The sequence below is a fragment of the Mesoplodon mirus genome (genome assembly GCF_964341445.2).
Source record: "Mesoplodon mirus genome assembly, chromosome: 5".
NCBI classification, from domain to species: domain Eukaryota; kingdom Metazoa; phylum Chordata; class Mammalia; order Artiodactyla; family Ziphiidae; genus Mesoplodon; species Mesoplodon mirus.
The window spans coordinates 57533900-57548986 of record NC_138980.1 but is presented as its reverse complement, the minus strand read 5'-3'; the positions used below and the strand labels follow the sequence as shown (position 1 = coordinate 57548986).

At 52.6% G+C, this 15087-nt stretch overlaps 1 protein-coding gene across 2 annotated transcripts in view; it reads right to left on the bottom strand.

Moving 5' to 3' along the window:
- Positions 1-15087, bottom strand: part of CAMK2A (calcium/calmodulin dependent protein kinase II alpha) — a gene marked incomplete at both ends in the record, with an annotated part of 64957 nt that overhangs the window by 27387 nt on the left and 22483 nt on the right. For both annotated transcript variants that reach the window (XM_082622561.1, XM_082622562.1), the window contains 7 exons: positions 963-1057; positions 1207-1290; positions 2594-2696; positions 5693-5765; positions 5878-5943; positions 6822-6876; positions 13593-13652. In XM_082622561.1, coding sequence (XP_082478687.1) covers positions 963-1057; positions 1207-1290; positions 2594-2696; positions 5693-5765; positions 5878-5943; positions 6822-6876; positions 13593-13652 — 536 coding nt within the window. The remainder of the gene's footprint in view (positions 1-962; positions 1058-1206; positions 1291-2593; positions 2697-5692; positions 5766-5877; positions 5944-6821; positions 6877-13592; positions 13653-15087) is intronic.

Genomic DNA, 15087 nt, shown 5'->3' with positions numbered 1-15087 from the left:
AACCAGGAAATGGCGCAGGGTCCCCTGACCCCAGGACAAATCAGAACAATGGCCAGGGAAAGAAGGCCTCCCTCTGCTCTTCTGAAGCTGTGCCTTATCTGCAAAGCAGCCCGACAGTGGTTAGAGCCCAGACTTCAAAATCAGAAGTTTGGGTTCCAGTCCTGGCTCTGCCTCCTGGGCTGTGTGAGCTTGGGCAAGTCATGTGACCCCGAGAGACGTTGTGAGGATTAAATATGAGATAGAACACGTAGCATATAGCTCAATAGACATCAGCCATGCAGAACAGCAGTACAGCTTGGTTGTTAGAAGCATGGACACTAGAGCCAGACCGCCTGGGTTTAAATCCCAGCTCTATCGGTTCTTAGCTAAGTGGTCTGGGCATTTGTTTAAACTCTCTGTGCCTCAGCTTCCCTATCCGTAAAATGGGGGTAACAATGGTACCTATGTCATGACTGGTGTGAGGATTAACTGTAGTAACATATAGAAAGCATTTAGAAGACTGCTATATGTGTTCGTTATTATTACTATTTGTATATACAATATATAATATGTGTGTATGTGTGGGTACACATATCTATATATGTATGTATGTACACATGTATGTATGTATCTATCTATCTCTCTATACATAGAGAGAGAACCTGGCTCCTGGGGCCTGGCCCCTGACCTCTCACACCACGTTGGTGCTGCTTCTGCCCTCTGGGGCCCCATGGACTAAATCCCATCCCTTAGATGCCCAAGTCATTAGGCACTGCCAGCTCATGGCCTGGCCCCAGTCACCCTCAGGCTCCACCTGCTGTTCACCCCATCCCCGACCCGTAGCTAGAGAGTGGCAGGAGGCCTAAATGGGCTGGGAGGGTGGGACAGGGTCATCCTCGGGTCTCTGGCCTCACTGGGCCTTGGCTCTCACTGGATGGGGCCCAGGGGATGACAGGGAGGCTGGAGAGAGGAGCAACACTCACATCATAGGCGCCAGCTTTGATCTGCTGGTACAGGCGGTGCTGGTCCTCATCCCAGAATGGGGGATACCCAACCAGCAGGATGTACAGGATGACCCCTGAGGAGAGAACCAGTAGAACCTTCAGCCTCATGAGGAGTAGAGATGGGGTGGGGGGGCGGTGAGGGAGGAGAACAATGGGAAAGGTCAGAGAGGGCACCAGAGGGTCAGGCAGCCAGGAGGACTAAGGGGCCTTTGGATGGACTCACCACAGGCCCACAGATCCACAGGCTTCCCGTACGGGTCCTTCCGCAGCACTTCTGGGGAGAGGTATCCGGGTGTCCCTGCGAACCCTGCTCCCCAGACACACAGACAGGCAGACACACACAGAGAGGTTGGCAAGTAAGTAACCCGGAACAAGACCCTGCTGGAAGAGGGATGAGGTTGCCCTGGAGATGGGGAAAACGGCCCCTGCCCCCAGAGCCAGCCAAAGGCTGGAAGCCCTGGGCTGGTAAGATACCAACGCCTCTAGACCAAGGTGGACGAGGACAGAGTATACCTGTCACCACGCCCCCCAGCACCGAGAGCCTCATGGCAGAGTCATTGATCCATCCCAGGATTCTGCCTCAGAGTCACAAACTTCTAGCACAACCCTCCTGGCAACCACTAGCAATCAATCGCTGGTGGCTCTAGAGGTGAAATGTCCTTGCCCGTCAGTTCCAGGCTGAGCTGAACCCTCACCCACTCCCCACCCCTTCCAGGAGCTGGTCCTGGAATGGCAGAAGGCCTGTCCCTAACTCTGGCTTTGCCCTAAGTCACTTAGGTAGGTCTCTTTTCCTTCCGGGCCTCAGTTTCCTCATCCATGAATAACGGATTAGGGATTCCTATCCTAAACACCTCCCAGCACTGTTGGGAGGATTTGTTGAAATAACGGACACCCAAAATGTTTTAACGAGTAATTGTGAGAATAGTTCCTATTTAATGTGTGTGTGCTAAGCAGGGCTGAGAACTTTCTCTGCCTGATCTCATTTAATCCTCACACCACCCCAAGGAACATACTATTATTATCCCCATTTTATAGATAAAGAAACAAAGGCTCAGGGAGGTGAAATGACTCACCCAAAATCATATACCCTGTAAGTAGCAGAGTCAGGATTTGAACCCAGAGCTCTGGCTCTTAACCACTGATCAACATTGCCCACTAAAAAGTAACCCCAGATAGCTGAAAAGACTCAATTATGCTAAAATCTCCGAGCACATTGGACCATCTGAGCTTAAATCCTGGCCCTACCCCTTTTCATCTCCCTTGGCCTTTTCTCAGTTTCTTAGCCTCTGTTCCTCATCTGTAAAATCAGGATAATAATCTAGCACCCAGGCTGTTAGGGGAACTCATGGAAGCCTCTAGCCGACAGTGCCGGATGTGCGTGTGAAGTCACATACTGTTTTAATGACAACCATGTCCCTGCACCAGGCCCCCAGGGAGCTAGGGTGGGTGACCCCCACTGACTCAGAAGCTGCAGGGATGGGGGGCTCTGCTCCCTGAGCCCCAGATGGGGCAATAGCCACCTCCTCTGCTCGGGCAGAGGGTTCCTAGAGGCTGACGTGTCAACTCAAGGCTGGCCCCCAATACCCCTGACAACCCCTGCCCCTACTCACCAAACCATGCCTGCTGTTCCCCCTCCACCTCTATGGCCAGGCCAAAGTCTGCCAGCTTCACTGCGGCACCCTTGAGCTTGGAGGCCAGCAACAGATTCTCCGGCTTCCCAGGGCCAGAGAAAAGAGGGAAAGGGGGAGAGGAAAAAGCCAGAGGACAGTGAGCAGATTCAGAACCTCATCTCTGGAGCTCTGGGCGTACAGGAGCAGCAGCTGAGCAACCCAGAGGCACACCGCCCCCCCCCACCCCACCCCCAGCCCCGAACACAGAACCCTGAGCCTCCCAGAGAGGGGACTACCCCACAGTAGCCCTCCACCTTCTGCAATAGGAAAACCCTTCTTCAACCTGCCAACCCCTCCTTCCCCTTCCCTCAGGGTTTGGTTCTGGGGCTGAGGTGGGGGTGGGGCAGTGGGGAAACAGCCATCACCACAATAAGGAAAAAGAAGCAACATTTATTGTGCTCCCACTATGTGCCAGCCCCTGGGCTCAGGGTTTTGCATACATCATTCCATTTATTATCTCATCAACCCTTTGGGGTAACCATTATTATCTCCATTATCCACAGTGGCCTTCTTACATCCCCTGAAACAGTCACGCTTGTTCCCACCTCAGGGCCTTTGCACTTCCTGCTCCCCCTGCCTGATTTGCTCTCCCTCCGTGCGTCACAGGTTTGGCTCCTTCTCATCAACCAGCTCTCACCTTCATGTCACCCCCTCCAAGAAGCCCTCCATGACTACTCTATCTAAAGGAGGAGTCCCCAGGTATCTTCTGCCTTAGCTCCTTGTTGTTACCTTCATAGATCTCATCACAATTTCTAATGTGTTTTCCCATCTGTCTATGTGCTTGTTCATTATCCGTCACCTCTGTACAATATGAGTTTCTTATGTGTTCTGTCCACCAATGTATCACCAGCACCTAAAACAGTGGGCGGCACATAGCAGGCACTTAAGTATTTGTCACATGTATAAAGATGAGGAAACTGAGGTTCAGAGAGGTTAAGTGACTTGACTGAGATCACACAGCTAGTAACTGATAGAACCAGATCGAGGCATAGTCTGGCTCCAGAGCCGTGCTCTGAACCACTCTAGGCTGAGAGACGTGGGGCCTCCTATGTGCCACCTGGCCTGTGGGGCATGAAGCCTGTCATCTTCTGCTGGGTCTGGAAGACAGGAAATCCCCCTCCTCAGGGCAGAGACGTATTAAAAGTGGGAACTTTTCGGTTAGAAAGCCCTAGCTTCTGTTCCCAGTGCTGCCACTTCTATGCTGTGGAACTTAGGCAAATTCTTTCACCTCTCTGAGCTTTAGTCTCCTCTCCAAAAAGTGGGGATAATGCTTACTTCGTGGGGTGGCATATGGATTAATTACAATAATCCCTGTAAAGCACTTCGCAGTGGACTACAAATGCTTCATAAGCATCAGTACTCATATTTTTTGTTTGGGGAGGAAGAGCGGGGGCTCTGAGTCCCTGGAGACAACTAGTTTCTTCTGACCCCCTTCCCTACTGGGACTTCCAAGGAGTCCCACACCTGACCTTTCACTGCCCCAAACTAGGCAGGATGCAAACAAGTATAGCTCCTTCTGCCCCTCGTTAAGGCCTCTTTGGTCCTCTGGGGACAGTGTTCCCAACATGTCCTGGGTCTCAGTAGCTGTCCTGTCCTGATTTGATGAATGTGCCACTAATTAATCTATCCGGAATGGCCTAAATTTGTGCTGCCTCTCCCTGTTCCTCCTCTCATGCAGGGGCTACAGTTATAATGGGAACAGGCCCTCGGGGAAAGCTGCCCTGCAGTCTGACCAGAGACTCTCTTTGCGTGCACACTTGCCTGCGGGTCTAGACTGAGACACTGGGAGCTCACCTGGGCTCAGGTGCAGAGCCACAGATGGATTGTGACAGTCAGAGGTGAGCAGGGGTTCTGGTCAGAGCACTGCACCCCAAAGAGGGACCTGGACTGACTGCAGGATGCCCAGAGAGGGTACCAGGGATGAGGAAGGCCTGGAAATCCCATCCTAGGGTGGAATGGAGGAGAACAGCCTGCAGAAGCCTTAGGAGCTACTACAAAGCCACTCACGTGCCTCCAGGGTGCTCTGAGCTGGAGGCTTGACCTCTGTGTGGCCCCGAAGGGTAGAACTGGGGCTCACAGGCGAAGCCCCACAGTGGGAAAGATTGAAGGAGCATTTCCTAATAGTTCAAGGGGCTACCCCATAAGAAGTGAGTTCATAGTCACTGAAAGTCAAAAAGCAGAGGTTTGATGGACACCTGGCAGAGTCACCTAGAAGGGTTAGGTGACCTGCAGAAGCAGGAGGTGCAGTGAGTGGCGTTTTGGTCCCAGCCCACCGGTAGCATGGGATCTGGGGTCAGAAGTCCAGGGCTCCAGCCCTAGCTCAGGCACAACTGAACTGCCTGTTCTCGGGCAAATCCCTTGGATTCTTTAGGCCTTAGTTTCCTGCTCTGCAAAATGGGAGTGGTGTTATGCAGCTACCACACACTGATGCCCTGAAGCCCAGCAGAGGAGCACCGTGAAGCAGGTGCTGACCGGGCGAGGCCGTGCAGCTGGTGCCAAGCTTAGACTCCACATCTGCCTAGTCCAGTCCATCTCCTTCAAGTGGGAAGAGGGAGGACGTGGAGGGCCCCAAAGCCTGTTTTCCTACCTCACCACTCCCCTCAGAGGCCCAGAAGCAAGACTGATGCCGCGTCTGTGTACCAGGCACTGTGCTGGCTCCTTTGACATCCTCACCAACCCTGTAATGAGGTTGCTATGGCAACCCCCACCATAATGAAGCTGAGGCAGTGAAGCTAGAAAGTGGCCCAGCTGGGATTTGGACTCCACCAGAGTCAGCCTTGGTGGCCTAGCTGCCTCTCACCTGGCCTGGCACAAAGCACCTGAGGCTGGGAGTTGAGAAACCTGGGTCCCCAGCCCAGATGCTCCACATCCTTGAGCCCGGTTTCCTCGTCTGAAGAGTGGGGGAGATATTCCCCACCCAGCCCAATTCAGGGAAGCTAACGGGGTTCTGATAGTACCCCTGGCTCTGCAGGTGGAGGGAAGGGCAGGGGACGGAGGAGCCGGCTCCCAGTGAGCCGCACCCTCAGGTGGGTCACTCACCTTCAAGTCCCGGTGTACCACCCCCATCTGGTGGCAGTGCAGCACGGCCTCCAGGATCTGCTGGATACAGTGACTGAAGAGAGAGAGGAAGCGGGCAGGTGGTGAGGGCGGGCCTCCCCGGGGAAGCCAGCAGGAGGGAGTGCCCTGCCCCCAGGCACCATTGCCAGGCTGCACCTGGCACTCACCTGGCATCTGCCTCACTGTAATACTCCCGGGCCACGATGTCTTCAAACAGCTCCCCGCCGGTGACGCTGGGGAGACAGGCACAGAGTCACTCATCCACAGAGGCCCCAGGTGCCACGTCTTTTGGAAAAGTCTCCAGGAAGCTAAGAGTGGGGCCCAGGGACCTCAGGCCCAAAGGGAGGGGCCCCAGAAGCCACAGGGGTGCTCCCCACTACAACCCTCTTCCTGACTTCCAGCCCACCCTTCCACTGACCTCTCTCCCATCCACGCTCGGGGAGAGCCAGGCTGAGGTTACAACTGGGGGTGAGACACTCAGAACACGTCACTATGATTCATTAGGCTCCTGGAAACCCAGTGGCTGGAGCTTTTTTGTTTTTTAATAGACTATTTTTTGTGGGGGGGGGTAGCTAAATTTTTGGTGAATGTGGTGAAATTTTTTGTGAACTAATTTTTTGGTTCACATCAAAATTGAGCAGTAGGTACAGAGATTTCCTATAGCCCTGCTGCACATCCCCCCACCCTGACATGCACAGACTCCCCCATTGTCTCAAGTATTGTTCTTTACCCATGAGACCAGGAGCCACTGAGACCTCTCAGTTCATGTTTGCTTTTCATTCAATTGAATGGCTTTAAAAACTTTAAATTTATTCCAAAAGGAAACTTTATATCACCACTATAAATGGAAGACCAGCATCACTGGCCACAAATAGAAACGAAACTAAATATACGATGATGAAAGTTAAAAGTGTTCGTTGGTGTGTCAGGAAAACCAGCCTGCACTGCTCAGGTGGCAGGCCTACCACGTTTTGGGAAACTCTATCAGAAGAGGTAATTCAGCCCAACCTAGGAGGCATGTGGACTCTTCAAGCCAAGAGACCCAGTGAGGTCATCCCTGCCAAGGCTGTCCCCATCCCCACTCTACATCCCAGGATGGGGCCAGACTCACAGGTCAAAGATCAGGTAATGGTGTCCCTCCTCGGAGATGCTGTCGTGGAGCCGGACTGTAGGAGGAGCCAAGGCAGCTGGTTACGCAGGACACAGGGCTCCCCACTCCCAGCCTCCCTCTCACCCCTCAAATGGCCAACATTCCGAAGTTTCTCCAAAAGATACTGAGCACAAGCCAGTTGCCAGGTGCCTTGACAAATACATGTAAACAAAGGATCACTGACATCAGGCATCCCCAAAAGATGCCTGGGCTTAAAGACTAAAGACCCCTGCTTTGGTCAAAGTTTGGTCCCCTTCCCTCTCCAACCTTCAGTTTCCCAGCTGGGAAGACCAGTGTCATGGAAAGACCTGTGGCTCAAATCTCTGCCACTTGCTAGCTGTGTGACTTTGGCCAAATTGCTATCCCTTTCTGAGCCTCTCTTTCCTTGCCTGGACAATGAGACTGAAACTCCTGGACCCGCAGGCTTCTTGTGAGAATTCCATGAGGCACACAATCGATGTTTACTCAGTGCTGGCCCTGTGCTAATGGCCCTGCTCTGCTTCCAGGTCTGAGGTGATAGCAGAGCTGGTGGAGGGGGGAATGACATTGGTCCCTGCGTTCTGGCTGGTGAGGAATTGTCATCTCTTCATACCTCATTTACCAAGAACAAAGGCAGAGCCCCCAGGAGCCCAGAGCTTCCAAATTACTCCCTGAGCTTCTGGGGGGAAAAAGGGGGCCCAAGGCCTGGGGCTGACTCTGTGGAGGGGCCCCACACCCTGCCAGCCAAGGACAAGTTCTCCCAGGACAAGTTCATGGCCTTCCCTGCACCACAACTTAAAAATGGCCGTGGAGGGGGGTGTGGGCTCAAAGAATTATGGTACATTGCACAATGGAAAATTACACAGCTGTTAAAATAATGCGGCAGTTATGTATCCACTGGTTTGGAATCATCTCTAAATTATGCTGTTTGGTGAAAAAGCCAAGAGCAAAGCAGTATGCATAGTTCTTTTCTGAAAGGATGTATTTCAGCTTGTGTACAGCATAAGTCTCTCTGGAAGGATACAGAGATGTGGGCACTGAGGGTGCCTTGAGGAGGGGAATTGGGACACCTGGGGCTGTGGGTCGTTGTGACTTTTCACTGTAAGCCCTAGTGCCATCTGAATTCCTGCCATGTACATGTATTTCTGACTCAATACTGAGCCCCCTAAAGAGCTTAGGGCCCTCATATTGGCACATAAAGTTTGGAGAAGCAGTATTTATTGTTAAATACCCCAGAGTGTGTCTACAGAGATGAGGATCAGAGATGGAGGATGAAGGGGATACAAATTTAAATAAAATGTCTTTTAAAAATCTTAAATGATATATATTTATAAATAATGACTGAAAGATGTTTTTAAACTATCTTAAAGCAAAACTAAAAAGTAGGTAGCCTGAGAGTACATATAATATAATCCTGCTTTAATTATTTATCAACATTTTATTATAAAAAATTTCAAACAGGGCTTCCCTGGTGGCGCAGTGGTTGAGAGTCCGCCTGCCGATGCAGGGGACACGGGTTTGTGCCCCGGTCCGGGAAGATCCCAAATGCCGCACGGAGCGGCTGGGCCCATGAGCCATGGCCGCTGAGCCTGCGTGTCCGGAGCCTGTGCTCCGCAACGGGAGAGGCCACAACAGTGAGAGGCCCGTGTACCGCAAAAAAAAAAAAAAAAAAAAAATTTCAAACAGAGTCAAGTGAATACCCAAGTACCCAGCACCTGGGTTCTATCATTAATGTCTTATTATACTTACTTTATTATATTTCTATCTATCCCTTCATCCTTTAACCTATTTCAATTTGTTAATGCATTTCAAAGCAAAGATAGGCTTGACTTTTGAAATGTATGTGTTTTGAACTGAGCATCCTGTATTTTCTGAGTGCAGAATCTGACAACTGTACATTGGTGCCCTGCCCAGACCCCCTTTAGTAAGATGGTGCACCCATCCTGCAGCTGCAGTGGGTTGGCTTACCACTCACAGTTGCCCTCCTTCTCTGGAGAATAGCGCACTGCTGATGGAGCCACCTTGCCCACAAGGTTACCTATAGCCTTCAGCCAATGATGGACTAATGTGGGGAGGCAGAGTCTGTGCAAAGGGCCAGTCTCCTTACTTCAAGGAGGGACAACTCCAGATGTTTATGTTCCAGAGGCCTCCCCACTGCACCCCCCACCTGGGACCAGGTCAGACTTGACCTCAGGCCACATTTCTGCTCAGTTCCCTCCCCTCCCTCCACCGTGCTTCACCCCATCCCTTACAGGCTTCCCCTGGGAGCATATCCTCAGTAAACCACACGCACCTGAATCCCTGCCTCAGGCTCTGCTTCTAAGAAACCTGACCTGAGGTAATATGTTTAGATGTACTTGAGAAGGTACAGATATCAGATATTACATGGAAGCATATATCATCAATGTTAGCTCTAAATGCTGAGGTTATAGGAGATACCTCTAAAATTATTAGTCTTCTCATTCATCTACCATAAACTTGCATTAACAGTGTTATCAGGGCAAACTTTTGAAAAACACCCTTTCTTCCAAGAGGATTCTTGGCCAGCAGACTCCTTCCCATCTACTCTGCTCAGGTGTTTTAACTCCTCTTTCCTGAGTGTGAGAAGCTCTGAGAAGCCAAGCTACATCCAGAACCGTCTCAAAAAGAGCTTTTAGAACTGGGTCAACAGCCATTTCGGAGGAGCTCCAAGAAGACTGGGGTTCCAGATCTACCCTCTGGGCAGGAGCCTCAGCCCCTTTCAGAGAAGGTCCTCAGGGCTCAGGGAAATGGACAGAATGCGGGGGCGAGGGGCGTATCCAGAGCTGCGTGTAGCTCAGATGGTGCCTTTGTACTGATTGTAAAAGGCTGGCCCTCTGATCAGCCAGGTGTGGGGGATATGGGCTGGATTCCGGCCGCCACCTGCGGGATGATACTGGAGTTGGCTTCAATCCCCGAGAGGTGGCTGCATCACGGCTCAGAGCTCAGGAGACCGGACTCCTCATTTCAGTGCTGTTTTCACACACAGAACCTCGCCTCCCGTGGATGAAAGCTGTCCTCAGGAAAAACTCAACCCAGAGCCCAACAGAGGCAAGGATTCAAGGGCCGTGGCCTATGTGACAGTCCCATCTCCTGGTGGGGAGACTGGCATGTCTGTGCTCATTGATTTCGGCTGTCACTGCTTGTCAAAGAACAAACAAATCTGTAACCTAGTTTTCATTTGTGTAGCTGGATTCATGGACTTCTGACATTCCTGTCCTATTTCCAATAGTTACCATTGTTTTCTTTGAAACTGAAGGGTCTATTTGGCCCCCTGGCCACTGCCCGCCCCCCCCCCCCCACCAACAGCACACGCCTGATATTCACAGAAGGACTGAGAACACAGGCTCTGCGGTCAGACTCTCTGGGTTTGCCTTCCCGCTCCACCTCTTGGAAGTCGTGTAACTTTGGGCACATTACGTAACCTCTCTGAGCGTCCTCTCCTAGCGGCAGTGCTAATACCACTGCACTGGACTGCGGTGGGGAGTCAAGGCAGTGACGCTTGTAGAGCACTGAACACAGAGCCTGGCACTAGGAAGAACTTAACAGATGAAGACATCATCACCTTCATCACTGACTAACCTCACTTCCCTTGGCCACCCCAGATCACCTGCTAAACTCTCAGGTTGTCTCCTGCTCCCTGGGGTGGCCTTTGGGGTTCAGGGGCGGGTCTGCCTCCTCGGCAGGTGCTAATGGTACAGAGAATAGAGTACTGTCCTCCCCGAAGCAGGATCTAGGAGGTAAATGCTTTGTGCGCAGCACAGCTGGACCCACCCTGTGCTGAGCCAGGGACCTCCCTGACCTAGTCCCCTGTGTATGGCTGGGCAGTGGCCATACACAGGCAGCAGCCAGTGACCTTGGCTGGACTCACGAAGCAGCCTGAATAGGACTCAGCCTAGTTTCTCTGGGCACAGACCCACTTCTCAGGTTCTGCATCCACATCTGGACCTCTTTGCACTCCTTTGGGCAGATTCCAATCTACTTTGAACTGAGATACTTGGAGGCCCAGGAAGCGGTACCCTCCAAGGACACTTGCAGCCCTAACAATAGCTTCAAGTTCCTCTGAGTGTATCCTGTTCTGAATCTCAGCTCTGCTCTCCACGTCCCTGTCCATCAGCCACACCCACCCCCTCCCCACCATCATTTCTATTTTTTTTTTCCCTTTGGCTGCACCGCACGGCTTGCAGGATCTTAGTTCCCTGACCAGGGATTGAACCCGGAACCCCTGCAGTGGAAGCAAGGAGTCCTAACCACTGGACCGCCAGGGAAATCGCCCCCATCCTCAGAGACTAGCAGAGGCCTTGGCACATGGTGGGGCCTCGGATGCCCTTGACATCAGGTGAACAAATGGAGTAAATGACTCAGTGAGGATTATGAAGATGATAGCTGCCATTTCTGAGATTTTACCACCTGCCAGGCTTGTGCTAAGTGCTTGACTTACGATATCTCATTTAACCCTCACAACAGTTCTAGAAAGTGAGTAGCATGATTATCCTCATTTCACAGAGAAGGGTACTGAGTCTGAGAGGTTCATAGCCTGCCCAAATTCAAACACCATATAAAAGGCAGAGCTGGGGGACTTTCCTGGTGGCCCAGTGGTTAAGAATCCGCCTGCCAATGCAGGGGACACGGGTTCGAGCCCTGGTCCGGGAAGATCCCACATGCCGTGGAGCAACTAAGTCCGTGCGCCACAACTACTGAGCCTGCACTCTAGAGCCCGTGAGCCACAACTACTGAGCCCACGTGCTGCAACTACTGAAGCCCGCACGTCTAGAGCCCGTGCTCTGCAACAAGAGAAGCCACTGCGATAAGAAGCCTGCGCACCACAACAAAGAGCAGCCCCCGCTCGCCACAACTAGAGAAAGCCCGCACACAGCAACGAAGACCCAATGCAGCCAAAAATAAATAAATTAAATAAATAAATTTTTAAAAAGGCAGAGCTCGGATTTGAATCCAGATGTGTCTGACTACAAACTCCATTCTCTTAACCACTATGTTATATATAATGCCCCAAACTGACGACTCAAAATCTTCATGGCTCAAAGGAATGAGAATCATATGAAGATTTAGGCAAGAGACAAGACTTCAGGTAAGGTTGTTCTGTGGGAGGGTACAGACTGAGAAAAAGTGGAGCAGCTTAATGATAATAAAGCACTTACGGGGGGTTGTTATTGTACTATGCTTTATGTGATCATCATAATCCTACAAGGTATGTATCATTTCCATTTTCCAGATGAGAAAATTGAGCTTCAGAGCAGTTAAACAACATGTCATGGATCATACAGCAATTAAGCAGCAAACCCAGGATTTGATCTGCAGTCTGTCAGCCCCAGAGCCAATAACTTACTCCTCCCCTTTAGAGCCGGGAATGAGCGGGCGAAGGAGGAGGCAGCGTTGACCTGAGACAGCTGCAATTGTGTAGCGGTGCACGCACACACACACACACGCACGTGCGCACGCACACACACACTCACACACACCACCTCCTTCCTCCAGGACTGATGGCCTTTTTAAGCACCATGGGATTTTATAGTCAGAGACCACTCATGACCCCCTCCATTGTACAGTTGGGGAGCTGGAGGCCCAGAGCGGGTAGGAGCAGGAGCTGCCCACGGTCATAAACAGGTCAGGGGCCAGGATCCGACCAGGGTTGCCCCCGCCAGCCGCCTTGCCAACCCTTCTCCGACTCCAGCCCTGGAACCTCTAGCTGCTGTGTGTACAGCTCTGCGCCTTTTCCCAGGCACTGGGAAGGGGAGGTGCCTTCTGGGTATAAATAGCAGATAGAGATGCTTCTCTTCAGCCGGGAAGTTAACCCTTGGGGCCCTGGACATAGAGAGAGGCTTCCCTCCTGAGGGAGAAGTCTTGGTAGCTGTCAGAGCTGGAATGTTCCTTACAGAGCACCTAGACCTTGTTCCTCAAGTGTGGTTGGTGAGCCAGCAGCCGTGGCATCACCTTGCAGTGTGTTAGGAATGCAAAACCTCAGGCCCCATCCAGACCCACTCAACTAGAATCTACCTTCTAACAAGATGCCCAGCTGGTCCAGACAGTCCCCTCCTTGTGAAGATGGGAGAAGTGGCTCAGAGAGGGTAGTGCTCCTACCCAAAGTCACACAGCCGTTCCCTGACAAAACTATATCTAGAATCTGCACTCCCTCCCCTCCATGACTCAGAACCCTGCCAGGCTGGGTGGGACGCAGCCCCCTAGTTGTGCAGGGGTGGGGGAGGGGAGGGCAGGTAGCAATGTGCTCTTTCAGTGCCATCCTGCCCGCCCTGGGCTCAGCCGCTCCACGCAGCCTGTGTTCAGTCCACCCTGGGCAGGGGCCGCATTGGGGCTGGCCTCGGAGAGGCCGGCACTGCAGGTCTATGCAGGTGGGCAGGGCCATGGAGCCAGGCTGACTCAGCGTGGGGGTAGGTTTGGGGAGTGGGCTGCACCGGTCAAGGCCAAGCTTGGCCTATTTTCGTCTCTCTCAGAGCCTGGGGAGTTTTCCTGAAACAGCTTTTCTGAAGGAGGCTGCTGGCAGTGTGGGCTGGGAGGAAGGGCCCCTTCTTCACCTTCCCCCCCAACCAAGCTGCTCGCCGAGGAGTGTGGAAACCAAGACACCCCCTTTCCCACCTCTGTCGCCTCGGTCCCCGAGAAGAGAGCAGCTACCCCCTCCCCTCAACAAACAGCCACCAGAGCAGGCAGGGGAGCTGGGCCAGGCCCCACCTGTACCCCTCACCCGTCCCCCGTGCTCACCAATGTTGGGGTGCTTCAGCAGGCGGCAGATGCGGGCTTCACGCTCCAGCTTCTGGTGGTCTGAAACACAGATGCCCAGGTGAGTCCAGGTGCGGGAGGAACCTCCACATATCCCATCTCTCCCTCCCCACAGCCTCTAATGACCTCCACCTCCCAGGGCAGCACCTGGGCCCTGGGCAAGCTCGCCTTTCGGGCAGAGCCTCTGGGTCCTCCAGGAAGGCAGTGGGTTGCAGCGAAAGAGAGAGAGGCTGGGTTTGCAGTGACGCAGAAGTCCCTTCCCCTCCCTTGGCTTTCAGGGCTCTCAAACGAGGGGCATCTCCTTCCTGTATCAGAGCCAAGCTCCAGGCAGCCTGGAACATCCCGACTCCCACAACAGGCTCCAGCTGCCCCTCCTCCAGCCCTGCCCCTCACACTACACCCCAGACGGACTGAACTGCTGAACTCCACCTCTCCAGGCACGCGCTGCTCAGCCCTCTCACTCTGGAGTCTTCGCACACGCGGTTCTCTCAGCCTGGAAAGCTCCCTCTCAGCCTCCCACCTGTTCTTCACCGGCTGTCATTCACTCCTACCCATCCTTCGATGTTGCCCTTTCCTGGCAGCCTGCCCTGACTACCAGCTGGTAGGGGCTCCTCCTCTGTGCTCTCGGGGCCCCTGGACAGCACGTCCCATTCTGTCTTGGGGAGATCGCTGTCCTTGAGGACGAGGACTTGGTCTCTGTTGTGCCTGTGGCATCGACCCAAATGCCTGGCCCATAGTAGGTGCTCAAGAAATAACTGAATGAAAGAACAAACGACTGAATGAACGAACCTTTCTAAGGGAGTGGGAATTCTCTGCAGGAGTAGGGCCGTATTAATTCACAGAAGCCGCCTCCCGTGAGAGGAGTTGGGACCAGGGACACAGAGAGCCCCAAAGAATCTGCAGGTAGAACTTGGCCATGGCAGCCTCAGGGCTTACTCAGAGATCTCCCACCTGCTTCTCAGGACTTTTGTCCAAATCCCCTGGATTTCCCTGCCCACCTGGGAGAGAGGTCTTGCTTGGGGTCTGCACCTGTGGTCTCTGATACTGAGGCTGCTGAGAGCAATCACACCCGTGACCCCACTCAGTCCTCCCAACAGCCCTGGGCTATGGGCATCACTGTCCCCATTTTAAGCATTTTGCAGTTTCCTTTTTGGTGCTTTTCTCCAATTTGGTATTTAATGCCTTAATTTTAAAAAACAAAACAGTATATAAAAGGAGCCGGTCGCAAATGTAGACTATTTACTATGGGCCAGGCATTATGCAGGGCACTTTATATGCATCTCAAGCCCTCATGACAGTCCTGTGAGGGTGGTGCTACCACTGTGCTGGCTTTACAGAGGAGGGAACAGAGATTCAGAGAGATTAAGCATCTGGTCCAAAGTCACACTGTGGTGAGCAGTGGCGCCACGCTTTGTACTCAGGCAGTCAGGCTCCAGGCGTAAGCTTTAAAACCTTAAGTCAGGGAGTTCCCTGGTGG